General features: G+C 36.7%; 1 protein-coding gene across 1 annotated transcript; it reads right to left on the reverse strand.

Annotated features, from left to right (window-relative positions):
* Window positions 1-1,502: 1,502 nt before the first annotated feature.
* LOC114481904 (protein BTG3-like) lies at window positions 1,503-14,999 on the reverse strand. The gene is made up of 6 exons (XM_028476969.1): window positions 14,905-14,999; window positions 14,100-14,279; window positions 13,618-13,755; window positions 12,851-12,998; window positions 12,637-12,750; window positions 1,503-1,547 (listed from the first exon to the last, which is right to left on the reverse strand). The coding sequence occupies exons 2-6, from the start codon at window positions 14,273-14,275 to the stop codon at window positions 1,503-1,505; spliced, it is 621 nt and encodes a 206-aa protein (XP_028332770.1). The 5' UTR covers window positions 14,276-14,279; window positions 14,905-14,999.
* Between the last annotated feature and the right edge of the window lie 592 nt (window positions 15,000-15,591).

Consider the following 15,591-nt stretch of genomic DNA (forward strand, 5'->3'; position numbering starts at 1 on the left):
TATCTTTAAGTAAGTTTTTATTTAGCTTCCAGTATCCTCTTAGATTATTATTGTTATCTTTGGAACCAGAAACGAGAATCAAAATCATTTTGTGATCAGATAATGGAGCATGTAAATGTGAAACCTCAGATATAAATTGTATACAAGATGAAGATGTGAACCATGAGTCTATTCTAGAGTGTTGAGTGCGTCTAGCATTACACCAGGTAAATTCCTTACAGCGAGGGTTAAAAAACTCAGTCTGTCACAAGAAGTTTTTCAGTGAGGTAAGATGTAGCTTTAAAACAGAAGTTTTGGGAGTTTTTTTTCCAGGATTCTATCTATTGAATCATTTGGAGCATCATTATAGTCACCTCCAATAATTAGTTGTGCATCTTTATGTTTTCCTTGTCGATACTCAATTTTGGAATAAATCTGATAAAACATATTTTTAGCTTGAGTTACTCCATTGTGACCATATACAGTGCATAGTATGAAAAGATAATTGTCTAGTTTGAATACAGTTATAATCCATCTGCCATTTTTTGCCATGAGTTTCCAAGACATTACCAGTAAATTTATTAAACAAGAGACATTCCTGCTGGGATCACGTGATCCCTCGACTGCGATGCCAGCGTAGTGTCTATCTCTGCCTAGCATAGTCATTTTTTTTCAATAATCCAATATTATACAACAAATACTTCAACATCCATCTCATCATGAGTACTTCCTCAACCAAAGACGCTCAGAAAAGGGAGGCTGAACAGTCGCCTATAAAGAAAAACTAAAAAATCTGCCATCTCGAAGGAAGAACTGGATGCAGCCATTGCTAACGGCATTAAGCTAGCGCTCAAAGAACAACGCGGTGTACTGGATTCAGCTGTTGCCTCCGCCATTAGGGATGCTGTGGATTTGATCCTGGTACCAGCTTTACATGACATGCAAACAGAAATACAAAAGACTGCTGAAGCCGTAAATGGCATTACCAATGAACTCGATAAATTGAGCAAGTCTGCTAAGAGCACCCAGGACCGAATGGATGCTGTGCAGGCCGCGGCATGGGAATATAGGCGTTAGCTTAGCGAGCTAAAGTCACAGCTTGACCTCCTTACCACAAAGTTGACGAACCTGGAGGACAGGGGGCGAAGGAATAACATAAGGCTGGTGGGCTTACCAGAATCAATGGAGGGTTCAGATGCAGTTGGCTACCTGAAAAAGAATCTATCTAAATGGATCCCTTCGTTGGATGGCCGTGACATCGATATTGAACGGGCGCATCGGGTGTATGACGGAGGCCAGGCTAATTCCAACAAACCACGAACTCTCATCTTCAGACTGCTCTGTTGGCAGGACAGAGCGGCAATCCTTAACGGCGCACGGAATGTCCTCCCAGTGAAGTATAAATCCAACGGAGCCACCCCGAAAACAACCGACTTCAGCCCAGCAATGACAGCCAGGAGGAGGAGCTGCAGCTCTGTCCTGAAGAGAGTGAAGTGGTCGCCATGGTAACAATCCCAGGCCTTTTAACAGTAGCCCACGCGGATCTCCAGGATGACAGAGAGGGTAACCTGACGGACATGGACTGATGAGTCTTCAAAACTTACCTGACATAAATAAGTTCTTAAAGTTTAAGCAGTTAGTGTTTAAGCAATTTTTTATTTTTATTTTTTTGGTGAGCGGGTAACTTTGGGAATTGTATTATTTAATTGGCAATATTAAATATATATTTGCCAGTCCAGTACTTCTGTTCTTCTAAACGGGCTCTATTGATGGGTTAGCATTAACGTACAATCCAGATTGACTTTGCTGGTTCTCGTATTATCGAATGTATTTATTGTTTGTGTTTAAATAACTGTGTGGCTATCTGGCACAATTTGTTGAGTTTATGTTCTTGCAGACCAACAGTTTTTTTTTTTTGTACAGTCTGTTAGTTTTTGTATATAGTTTTCCCCTCCCCCTCTTCTTTACAGACATATTTTTACTCTATATTGCAGCAGTATTTGGACAAATATACAGCATTTGGCAGGGCGATTACGCAGTTAAACTTCATCTTACGTTAGCACTAATACATCTTGGTAGCTGAATAATTTGTGTACTCGTGTATTAAATATATTATCACTTAATGTGAAAAACTCGTGTTCTTGAGTACTTACACCATAGAAAGACACGTCACTGGAAATGATGGGAAAGGAAGACTTGCTTTTGCCCGTGTTAACATTCTTAATCATAAATTAGCTTTTACATCCATATATTGTCCAAATGATCCTGATAGAGACCTTTTAATTTCATTGGAAACACACTATTAGAACAAAATGATTGTTCCCTTGTAGTGGGGGGCGATTTGAATGCAGTCCTTAATCCATCTCTTGATAGATCAAATTCAGATGCTACTGCCAATCTATCATCTAACCTGCTGAATACACTTGTTAAAGATCTTGCTTTGCATGATCTTTGGCATATACAAAATGCTCATGCAAGAGATTATACATTTTTCTCTGCTAGACACAAGACATTCTCCAGGATAGATTATATTTTTCTCAGCCCAGCTTTAATCACAGAATAATACAAATTAACACAAATATATTCATCACTATTTTACCGAGACTACTGTCCGATCACTCTGCACTACTGTGCAACATTGATTTACCCAATATTAAAATAAAAGCACCAAGGTGGCGACTAAATACGTCCTTACTAATTAACTCAGGATTTATCATTTCACTTAAAACCCAATTAAAAGAGTTTTTGGTCATTAATGCACAAGAGTGCTCTAACCCACAGATATTATGGGAGGCCACAGAGTGTTTTATCCGTGTTTCTGTATCTCATTCTCTTCAAGTCTAGCAAAGACAAGAGTTCGACAAATAACAAATCTTGAAAACAAAATACAATCAATAGAGACTTTACAAAAAAATAACTTCACAGAGGTTCAGGCCAAACTACTGACATCTTTAAAAATGAATACAACACTCTGTCCCTGTCAAGGGCAGAATTTATCCTGCATAGAAGTAGGCCAAAATACTACTTTGAATCAGAGAGACCTCGTCACCTGCAGGTGCTTATGCTGCAGGAATGTGAAATAAAAACTAATATCTCAGCAATAAATAAACCTGATGGCAAAACCTCAACAAATCCATAGGTCATTAGTACAACATTTTTATCCTTTTATGAAAAGTTATATAAATCTGAGATTATTCATGATGATACTACATGTACACAATTTCTTAACAATTTAGAGCTTCCCACTCTACAGCAAGAAGTTCAAGCTGATTTGTAGACTGAGTTAAAGTTGGATGAGTTGCATAGGGCTTTGAAAGGTCTCAACAAAGGTAAATCACCTGGCCTGGATGGTCTCCCACCAGAGCTGTATTTGGAACTCTGGGATATAGTGGGCACCCTAACACTTAAGTCATTTAACATTGTGATTAAGAGTGGTACCTTTCATAGAGATCAATAAACAGCACTCATAACCTTACTCTTGAAAAAGGGAAAAGATCCTTTGGAATGCTCCAGTTTTAAACCAATATCCTTACTATCAAGTGATCTGAAGATATATGCTAAAGCACTTGCTCTTTGCCTTGAGAACGTTATTCAATCTTTAGTCAACGAAGATCAAACAGGCTTCATAAAGGGGCGCTATGCATCGGTTAGCATGAGGAGACTACTACACATCATAGATATGGCCGAAACACATCCAACCCCCTGTGCTTTATTCTCGCTTAATGCAGAGAAGGCCTTTGATTGGATAGAGTGGGAATATATGTGGGTGGTACTGCAACGTTTTGGATTTATAAATAATTTTATAACAATGATGAAAGCATTACCATTCTCCCTTAGCATGCGTTTTAACAGGTGACATAATCTCTTCCCCTATTACCTTACAGCGGGGAACAAGACAGGGGTGTCCACTTTCACCACTTTTATTTTGTCTCTCTCTGGAACCTCTAGAACAAGCCATTAGACAATCTACAGCATCCTCTATTAAAATAGGCGACCATAAAATATAATATCATTGTATGCAGATGATATAATCTTGTTCTTAAACAACTGTGCCACTTCTATCCAACCACTTATTAAGGTATTTGATCATTTCAGCAACTTACAAAATTAATTGGCCAAAATCTGCGCTCATGCCTTTAAATAATATAGATGGAAACGCTGTTATTCCAGTAGGTATTCAACCTGAAAAATATTTAACGTATCTGGGCATTACAATTCAGAAAAACTTGCATAAAATGAATCAAGACAATTTCAACGCTATGCTAAGCAACATAAAGTCAGATATTCAAAGATGAGAAAGTTTAAGAACCTCTCTTCAAGGTAGGATTAACACAGTAAAAATGAATGTACTGCCTCGTCTCAACTTCCTTTTTTCTGTTACCACTCTGCCCTCCTCCAAATGACTTTAAAGACATCCACTCCATGGTTTCAAGGTTTATTTGGGAAGGAAGACAGCCTAGGATTCATCTAAAGACATTGCAACGACCCAAACTGCTAGGCGGTCTGGTGGTCCCAAACTTTGAACTTTACTATTGGTCATTTCAGATCAGAGCATTAAGCAGATGGGTTGATACACAATCCACTACTGCTTGGAAAATGATAGAATCTGTTAAAATATTACCACACAGGCTACAAGATATTCTGTTCTCCAGCTTATCGAACAAAACAATCAAAAATAACTTCGGGCCCATCATTGCAAATTCCATACAGGTGTGGAAGAAAGTAGAACGTTGGATGGGCGGCCCTTTTAAGAACACACCATTATGGCACAATCCAAGGTTATTATGTGGTCACAAACCATTTAATCCACCATCTTGGTCATCACGAGGAGTACACACACTGGGTGATATTTACAACATTCACGGTCTTCGACCGATACAGGATTTAAAAACACATTTCTCACTTACTTTGTTTATTTTCAGCTAAGATCAGCCCTAAAAGCTTATGGAGTTCCCTGGAACTCTCCCCTTTAGGCACATCCCATGCTAAAATTGATCTCTAAGTTACTGGATAGACCCTCTGTTTCTTTAATATACCATCAACTGATAGAGCATAGCGCTAAAGTTCTACCAACTGAATCCGTGTGGAATAAGGAACTGGGCAGTTTAGATTGGAGGAAGATCTGGTGCAACCTCACTTCAACTTCCAAAAATCTAGCGCACTAACTAATTCACTTCAATGCCATACATAGAGCTTACATTACACCCTATAAGAGATTCCAAATGAAATTACAATCTACAAAAAACTGCCATATATGTGGAACTGCGTCACTTGGGACATTCTTACACATGTTTTGGGATTGTCAAATCATTTCTGAATTCTGGTCTCATGTAAACTCTGTTAGCAGACGTACTGAACATTTTTTACATTTTTAATCCCACATTTTGTCTCCTTAATTATCATTCTGATGTAACTTTAACACAAATTAAGCTCAAGTTGGTGTTTGCAGGTTTTACCTCTGCGAAAAAAGAAAAAAAAAAACTATATTAAAACATAGGTTTACTCCAGGTATGTGCATGAAATAATTTTGGTCTCAAAGCCTGATCAATATTATCAACCTCGAACATACGACTGCACGTCTTAACAAGGCTCGACCAGCGACTGTTCAAGCATGGAACTCTATTTCATCCAAGTTCATCTCTTGGACCAGAGACAATGATTAGGCTATCACTGAACTTTATCTGATTAAGGTGCATTACCGCCATCCACTGGTTACTAAACTGACCGAAAGACTGATTTTTATTAGGCCGGACTACCGAACTCAAACGCTACTCACTTTGTTGTTCTTCTGATGAGACGCTCAGAGCCCTTTTTTTTTTTTTTTTGAAATGGAGCCCAGGGGCCCACCTCTATTCCTGTAAATTTACAACTTTATGGGGAAATAGTTGTGTGATATATCGTTTCAAAGGCAATTCAATGTTGCACAATTTGATTTGTTTTATTCGGTGGAACTGAGTCATTTGACTGAATTCTCAGGAACGTGGTACGTGCTATTCTGCACTGAGATGTTCCGCGGGCCCAGCCGTAGTTAATCTGAACTTGTTCATCAACATTACACATTATGTCTTCTCTCACCATCCATCATAACACTGATTGTATCTCTTTGAATTACTGTTAACAAATATTGATAGTTATTTTCCTCTTCTTTTATTGTTTTGTTTCTTGATATAATTTTATAATTAAATGTTTTTATCAACAATAAATGAACTTAAACTGAACTAAAAGTAAATAGTAATGACAAATCATTATTAGTTTATACTTAAATCTTCATACAATAATGAGGTGGGGTTTTTGGCCCTATTGTTCCCGTAAGGATTTATTATTATTATTATTATTATTATTATTATTATTATTATTATTATTATTATTATTATTATGGTTACTGGCACTTTACTTGGATTTTTTAGTCCAAAATGGGGACGTTCAAATGTAAATGGTTTATTTCACCTGTTTGAGGCTAAAAGTTGATATTAATGACTCCAAAGACAATTATTAAACAAATTAGTAACTTAGTTTTATGATTCACGTGTGTTTTATGCTTAAGTTTGATCATAATTTATACCTTTTTTATGTTAAACAAGTTAAAAGACTAAAAAATACACAAAAAAACAAAGATGTAGTAGTAAAGAAAACACTAGAACAAAATGATAGAATGCTTGGACTTTTTAAAAAAGTTTATTCCATCACATTGTGTGTTTGAGATACTTTTTTATTTTATTTTATCATCTTAAGCAGGATTTAAATGTGCTTTATATATATACTTGTACATAATGGTGGTAATAGTTTAAAGATAAAGTCTGGTCTGTAATGGAGTGAGGCTGGATTAATTACATTTAGACTGGGGTTAAAGTGACTTATCACATCTACTTAAATTTGTTTAATTGTTTTAAGGTACTTGTACTTTGTGTGTTAGTGTGTGTGTGTGTGTGTGTGTGTGTGTGTGTGTGTGTGTGTGTGTGTGTGTGTGTGTGTGTGTGTTTTGCTCTTTGGACTATGAACATGTCTTAACCTAATACTGCATATAAAACAAGTTAATACTTTAGTTGTAGTAAATTGTGCTATAATACATACTAATGCTATACTATCTTTCTCATTTCATCAGAAAAGATCAAACAATGACAGGCGTCATGGTGATGAACACATGATGTAACCACAGAGAGAAGCTGTGACTGAGAACATCCTCTACATGATGATCACTGACATGAGGTCTGTGTCCATGGTTGAAGATGAAGCTTCACTACAATCATCCTCACCTTTAATCCAGGTCACATTCTGCCCTCAACGACACAATTTATGTTTTACATTTTACAAAGCTCATGGAGAGAAAATATGAAGAGACTTTAAAGGAAGTGAAGAATGCAATGAACACAAACAGCAAACTGTGTCTCACTGCTGATATATGGACACGTGTAGCTAATGAAGTCTACCTTAGGGTGACCTACCACTACATTCACAATGGGACGAATAAACAGGCTGAAATTAAAAATGTGCTGTTTTTTTATCCGATTCATCAAATTTTTATTTTTATTTTTTTATTTATTCAGTTCATTTCCGACATGGTTGCATTCACAGAAATTCATTTGACATTCAGAGCAAAATCACATCATTTTTTTTTTTTTTTTTTTTTTTTTTTTGTCCTTTTTCATGCCGGAAAGGGCGACGGAAAAAAGCATTATGCTTATCCAGATCCGTCCCCTAATTTTAACACAGATAATTTTACATACAACCTCGTTTCTTCCCTTTTTTTGTGATGTGTTCTCGTCTGCAGTCATTGTTCCTGTTGTTATTCCTCTTCACTGTCCTTTTTCTCCGTATCTCCTCGAGCTTTCTTTTCCAGTCGTTGTTTACGTTCCTCCAACTCTCCAAACGAAAAGTTCTTCTTCTCTCGGAGAACCTTCATATCCTCTGAAAGTCGCCTCAGCTTACGATCCATCAGAGAGGCACATGCACATACACATACCCACGTTATTAGCAGGCCAAAGATCATGACTCCTAGCAGATAGATGTCCTCCACATCTTCTACTGTCAGCTGGGAGAGACAGAGCATCAGGCTTCTCCCTCGTGCATCCATGACATATCCACCTGGGTATGTGTCCTTTGGACACGGTATTTCGTGCTGAAGCAATTGCCTCGTTGAGAAAATTTTGTCAATGGTGCTCAATGACCAGTTAATGAGTTCCATGTCGTCGCTGTTGCATTCAATGAAGAGTTGACTTGAGATCTGTATGTGTGTAGTAATGTCCTCCTCGTTTTCTCCTTAAATTGTTTCAGATTATCGGACTGTTGTGTCTCTTCGTCAAGGCTGTTCCAGAGGTTCATGGCTCTATACACAGTACTATGTTTGCCAACGTTTGATATGACCCTGTTTGGTCTAAACACATTATTATGTCTGAATTCATAGGGATTTTGATTGTATGTGAAACGTTTTTGTATTCGATGTGGTAGTTTTTTTGATGAAGCCCTAAATGCGTGTATTTGTGTGTTGTAGTGTATTATTTCTTGCAGTTTTAGGTATTTTGACTTCTCAAATAAATCGTTTGTGTGTGTGTTGTGTGGTACTTTATGTAAAATTCTTATAGCTTTTTTTGTTGTTTAAATAGTGGTTCAAGATACGTTTTGTAGTTATTTCCCCATATTTCGGAGCTGTAGTTTAAGTGCGATGCTATGAGTGAAGAATAGATTGTTTTAAGTGATTTGGTGTGTAGGATTTGTTGAAGCTTCCATAGGATGTAACTGCTTTTGGCAACTTTGTTTTTGTTTTTTCCAGGTCAGCTTGTCGTCCATCCACACTCCTAGTGCCCTATATTCTTTTACTTCTTCTATTATTTTCTTGTTTAGTTTCAGTCTTATATCTACCGTTTTTTTTCTCTTTCCGAAATTAATGAATTTTGTTTTACTGACGTTTAGGGCTAGTTTATTTACATCTAACCAAGTTTGAATTTTTAATAGTTCCTCATTTGTTGACTCTATTAGAGTTTTAATGTCTTTGCCTGAGCATAGAATGGTTGTGTCATCTGCAAACAACGTTAGTTTGAGGCAATTTGAGACTTTGAAAATGTCGTTTATGTATAGAATGAACAGTTTTGGCCCTAAAATTGAACCCTGTGGAACACCACATTGTATGGTTTGGCATTTTGATGTGTGTTCTTCAAAGTCAACATATTGTCTCCTATTTGTCATATAGCTTTTAATCCATTTTAAGGCGTTGTACTTTATTCCGTAATTTTGAAGTTTTTGTTCAAGAATATCATGATTAATTGTGTCAAAGGCTTTTTTTAGGTCCAGAAAAATTCCGAATACAAATAGTGTTTTTTCTAATGCTTCTCTTATATTCTCCGTGATGTCAATTATAGCCATTGCTGTTGAACGTCCTTTTCTAAACCCATATTGTCCTTCATGTAGTATATTATTGTCTTCTATAAATTTGTCGAGTCTGTTCATAAACAGTTTTTCCAGAATTTTTGATAATTGTGGTAATATTGATATAGGTCGATAATTAGTGAAATTCCATTTTTCTCCACCCTTGTAAATCGGTCTGATTTTTGCAATTTTCATCTTTTCTGGGAAAACACCATTCTTGAATGATAGATTACTTATATGTGTTAATGGCGGGGTTATTTCAGCTGTTATGGTTTTTATTAGACTCATAGTTAGATTATTAACGTCTCTGGATTTTTTTGAGGTACAGGTTGTGATTATTCTGTCCACCTCTGCTTCTGTTACTTCTTCAAGTACAAGATACTTATCAATGTCTTTCTTCTCATTGTCAAAATGGTTCCATTTAAGTGTTGGGTGTTTATTTATCCCTTTCTCTATGTCTTTTCCAGTATTTATGAAAAAACTGTTGAGTTCTTGTGCTATTATGTTTTTATTGTATTCTTTTACATTGTTTATTATAAAATGGTCTGCATTTTTATCTTTGCATTTGTGCATGGTTATGTTGTTTATTATTTCCCACAATTTTTTGTTTTTGTTTTTATTCTCTTTTAATTGTTTTTCATAATATTCTCTTTTTTTTTGTCTTAGTAAATTATGAACTTTGTTTCTGTATTTTTTGTAACGTACTTCTGCTTTTAATGTTTTTTCTGTTATATATTTTTTATATAATATGTTTTTCTTTTTGCATACGTTGGCTATAAATAATTTATCGCCCGATTAATCGATTATGAAAATAATAATTTGTTGCAGCTCTAGTTGAGAGGGAGCTGGAAGACAAATCAACAGAACTCAGACACATGCCTTGATGTCCAGTCAGACATTTTCTCTTTCCCTTACCTTCAATCAATCAATCAATCAATCAATCTTTTATTTGTATAGCGCCAAATCATAACCAATGGTATCTCAAGGCACTTTACAGTAGAGCAGTCTTAAGGACGGACTCTTCATTTTATGGATACACACATATGCATATATACGTATATACACATACATATGTATCCCACACCCAACATGAATTCATCATGGCGGCAAGGAAAACCTTCTGTTAAGCAGCAGGAACCTTGTGTGGATCCCATTCCTATGATGAACAGCCATCCACGTTATGCTGTGTTGGGTGTGTGCAGAGGAAAGGGTGGAGACAGAGCCGCTGAGTCTCTGTAACTCCACACTGAGGATCCCACGGACCTGCAAGACAAAAGCCAGAAGGAGTACAGGAGCAAACACACAAGGGAGTAAGCAGACATAGAGGGAGTGTTTGAAAGAGGAATGGGACCCTCTCCGGTCCCTCTCTAACCTAAATGACCTCTCTCTTAACGCCCTCTCCAACCTCTCTCCAACCGAGCATGCCAGACCCCCCCCCCGGCAGTCTATGCCTATTGCATCTTAATTATGAGCTATGAGCTGGTTCCTAACTAAAAGCTTTATCAAAGAGGAATGTTTTGAGCCTAACCTTAAAGGTAGAGAGGGTGTCTGCCCCCCGAACCGTGGTTGGTAGATGGTTCCAGAGAAGTGGGGCCTGATAACTGAAAGCTCTTCCTCCTATACTACTTTTAGAGATGAATGGAACAACGAGTAGTCCAGCATTTTGAGAGCGTAGTGTTCTTGGGGGATTGTATGGCACTACAAGCTCCTTGAGATAGACTGGTGCCTGTCCATTTAGGGCTTTATAAGTGAGAAGAAGAATCTTGAATTCTATTCTATATTTTATGGGAAGCCAATGCAGAGAGGCTAATACAGGAGTAATGTGATCTCTTCTCCTAGTTTTAGTCAGTACACGTGCTGCAGCATTTTGAACCAGCTGAAGTGTCTTAAGCGACTTGCTCGGGCAGCCTGCTAAAAGAGAATTACAATAATCCAGTCTAGAGGTAACAAAAGCATGGACTAGTTTTTCGGCGTCGCCCTGAGACAGGATAGATCTGATTTTAGCAATGTTACGGAGATGAAAGAAGGCAGTTCTTGAAGTTTGTTTTATGTGAGAGTTGAAGGATAAGTCCTGATCAAATAGAACCCCAAGGTTTCTAACAGTTGTGCTTTGTGCCAGAGTAATGCCATCTAGGGCAGTTAGGCTAGCATAGGTTTCTCTAAGGTGTCGCGGGCCCAGTACAATGACCTCAGTCTTGTCTGAGTTGAGAAGAAGAAAATTTTGGTCCATCCAGGCCCTAATGTCCTTTAGACAGGCCTCAAGTTTAGATAGCTGATTTGTCTCACCTGACTTCATTGATACATACAGTTGGGTATCATCAGCATAGCAGTGGAAGTTAACAGAGTATTTTCTCATAACATTACCAAGGGGGATCATATAGATACAGAAGAGGATTGGACCTAGCACAGAGCCCTGAGGAACCCCGTAGCTTACTTTAGTGTACACAGAAGACTTATTATTCACGTGTACAAACTGGTACCTATCAGATAGGTAGGACTTAAACCAGTTTAGGGCAGTCCCTGTGATTCCAAGTAATTTCTCTAATCTCTCTAGTAGAATTCTTCTCACCGACCTCTTTTACCTCATCCCAGAATTTCTGTTTTCACAACATTTCAAATGAAAATAGTGTGTTCACATTGTTATGTCTAAGGTGGGCCCATAATAGAAACATCAAGTTTCATTAGCCAGGACAGAAATTAGGCTGCTAATGTGGGTTGGTTACATTTTCTTAGAAGGCCTAATTTTTGATCAAAGTTGCACATATAGCATTACACAGTGAAGAATCTGATCAAAGCACTTTGGTGTTTGGTTTGCTCACAGGTTCCAGTCAATTTTGATTTCTAGTTTATTGTCCACTGATATTAAATGTTGTGAGAATTGTGTTACAATAAATATAATTTAGGACAATGTCAATATTTTTGTTCTCTTTCCACATTAATAAACACATTTGAAAAATGTTCTTGAACAACTGATTACTTTCATTTTTCCTTATTGTATATTATTAACTGACATCAATGCCTTTAATTGTAAAATAATATATTTTCCCTTTGGTCTGTGTTTCCATCGTAAGTTTGGTCTTAAATTTTTTTTAAGGTGGTATTAAAAAGGTCTTAAAGTTTTAAATATAACTTCTTCCTACTTGTAGTCACCCTGCAATCAGTATCCAAGCTATAAAACACTTGTTAAAAAAGAAAATATATAGGTAAGTCATTTTAAAATTGTATTTATTGATAAAAAAAATTGTTATTGATGGTTGGAGTCCCATTAGGAGGCTTTGCCTCTGGTAAAGGAGGTACCCATAGTTTGTTTCTCCAAGGAATGGGGGTTCTGTTGCGGGGCTGTGGATTGCTGGCACCCATTCCTGACCTCATATTTTCAGGATTCCATGATGGAGCAGCTGCATTTAAAGTCTGGGGAAGGAAAAAGTTAAAGATAAGTTCAAACACAGAAACAACAGTGGTTTAAGAACAGGTGAGTGGGGAAGGAGGTGATTTCTGCTCCATGGGTTACCTGGTTAGAGCACTTCCTGTTGGGGATGGTGAGGGGGGAGGAACGTTTGCTCTCCTCATCAGAAGAATCTGAGTGGTATTCAGACACCATTTTACCCGTGTCTTTGGACAATGTGGCAACTGGGAAGTCGAAATTATTTTCTCCGTATCTGTGCAACAATAACACACACACATTAAAAACAAACAAAAACAAGCTGTTTTTCAGCACCCCATTTTATGAGAAAAATACCTTTGAAATGTTTGATATGGTCCTAAAACATGAGGGTTTAGTCTCTGTCATTTAGCCATTTTCTTTTGGACTCACCCTCAAGTTTTACACAAAATCCCACGTATTATGTATGTAATTTGACCTTTTATGTGTGTGATATTGTCCCAAAACATGCATGTGATGCATTTCCATGTCATATGGGTAATATGCACACTTCACTTCCACGATGACAAATGACTATAGTTTTCATAATAATCTCACGAAACTCAACAATAGCAATAAATAGCAGAGGACATATTATACATTTGCATAAGCTACTGGCCTTTCACTGACAAACAGTTTTTCCTGTTTATTCAGAGTTGCTCCTCTTGTTTTAAGTTTAGTGACGTCTCACTGAGCAATTTGGCCCATTAGGACCAGATTTTAAATAAAGAGAAAAAACTAAAAAGTTTAGATTGCATTTTCAGATTCAGAACATGAATTCCACGATCACGGATAATCAGAGGAGTAGAAAATCTAAAAAAAAGAGTGAAGAATAATTGTGTGTTTTTGTTACTCACCTTCCACAAACCTCTCCAGGATCAACCCACAGAGTGATTTCCCATGGCAGCCCCAGGTCACTGTATTTAATCCCACTTTCCCTGCAGGCACGCAGCAACTCTGGGTCCTGTTGATGTAAATTATTCACTCTGATGCACCTGAATTACACAAACATTCAATTTCAATTCAACTTTATTTACATCGCAAAAATTTAGCAGAACTAGGCTCAGAGGTAGCCGCCCTCTGCTTTGACTGGTTGGGGTTAGTGGATAGAAAGAGGAGAACAGCACTAAAAGGATCAGCGTGTTTAGCTGCTGAGGCTGACCAGAGGACAGCTACAAGGGTCACTCCAAGTCATTTTTACACATTTTCAGGACATCCCATGTACTTTGGTCTTAAAAAAAATCTGAAATGTTTATCAATTGTTCTTTAATTATTCAATTGCCACACTTTAATGACATGGAATGACCCACAAACCATTGTGTGTCCCACTGAGCAGTACCTGTATGCCTGGCCTTTGCTGGGGTTTTCAGGGTACCAGTGTCCTTCAAACTTCTCCTGCAGCACCACTGCCAGACGCTTTCCAAACAAATCCATTTTCTCCGCCTTCACATTGTTTTTTAATTTTACAAGGCTTTTCAGGAAGGACACCACCTCTGCAATCTCTGCCCTCATCATGAAGCTGCACCTTCAATAATAAAAACTTATATTAATATTTACATAAAACACATCAAACCAAACTTAATCTAACAAACTCAAGAGATGGAAAACCAGAATCCTGACCCAAAATCCCAACCCTATAATAAAATCCAAAACATGTTCGTTTGCTTACATGTAAATAAATAAATAGAAAAAGATTGCTGAGTGGACATACTATGAATATCACAAACTGAACAGTTAATGAAATCAATATCAAACGCTTGATGTAAGAAATCATTACACAGATAGATATTATTTAACATTTCTTTAGCCTTTTGTTGATCAGCAAACTCTAAAATATTTTTATATATTTCAGGTGAGAAACATTTCAGAATATAATTTATTTTCAAAAAAAGAGAAACTAAATTTAATTTCATGCTTGTCTGTTGAATTTATTTTTATCCATTAAAGAATTAACTACAAGTTGTGAATAACATGGCTACAATTTTAAATATATACACTTATGAATGTAAAATTATGCCAAAAATAAAACTGATTTACACTAAATATAATTACTTTCATATTTTGTTTTAAAACCAAACTTCATCTGACAAAACTCAAGTAGTTCAATGCTGGAATAAAATCCCTAAACTGCTGTAAAAACTCACACATTGCTCACGGGGAGACTCTGGTGGTCACAATGTAAAATGTAAATTTAAAATATTAAACTTACTTTAGTTGTTTGTGTACGTTTTTAGTTGATCTCACTCTGATGGACAGAATAAATGATGTGGTTTCTCAGATAATTTCGTTTTGGAACTATTTTAGGAGCTGCTTTCATCTTCTGATGTTTACAACAGTCGAGAACCATGGCAACCGGCCTTCTTCAATTTGCGCATGCGCAGCGTTCTATCCTGACGTAGAGCAAACAGAAAGGAAAGAGGGGGAGGGGCTAAACATAATAAAACCATCTACAGATTTAACTGCTGCACGAACAGCCACGGACAGGTCTGTAGTTATTAAAGTGTTATTTGTACGGTTCAAAATGATGATGAATAGTTCATTAATATTTTCTCGTCAGAGAGGGAATGTTAAAGACAGAAATAACTGCAAGCGAGCTTTAGGAACTGACGTAATTAATCTAAAGATGCTGGGGTGAGTTAGCACCTGAAGTTAGTGTTAAGTTGGTTCATATGTTTTTTAAATAATATAGTTGTGAGTTATTGTTTTGTGTTGTATAATGATAAACAATATATATATATATGGAAAAATTATTGTTATAATATTTATTTATTAATTTATTTTTAAATATACAACAGGTCAGAAGTGCACATTATAAAAATCACATATACAAA

This window comes from Gouania willdenowi, chromosome 19, assembly GCF_900634775.1.
Source record: "Gouania willdenowi chromosome 19, fGouWil2.1, whole genome shotgun sequence".
NCBI lineage: Eukaryota > Metazoa > Chordata > Actinopteri > Blenniiformes > Gobiesocidae > Gouania > Gouania willdenowi.

Bases quoted from the DNA above. Each gene is read 5' to 3' on its own strand.
- LOC114481904 (XM_028476969.1), bottom strand. From the start codon at position 14,275: ATGATGAGGGCAGAGATTGCAGAGGTGGTGTCCTTCCTGAAAAGCCTT. The intron at 12,751-12,850 runs GTAACCCATGGA...TTCCTTCCCCAG, and splicing joins ACAGGAAGTGCTCTAACCAG to ACTTTAAATGCAGCTGCTCC. The intron at 1,548-12,636 runs GTACCTCCTTTA...CATGTCCGTCAG, and splicing joins CTTGGAGAAACAAACTATGG to GTTACCCTCTCTGTCATCCT.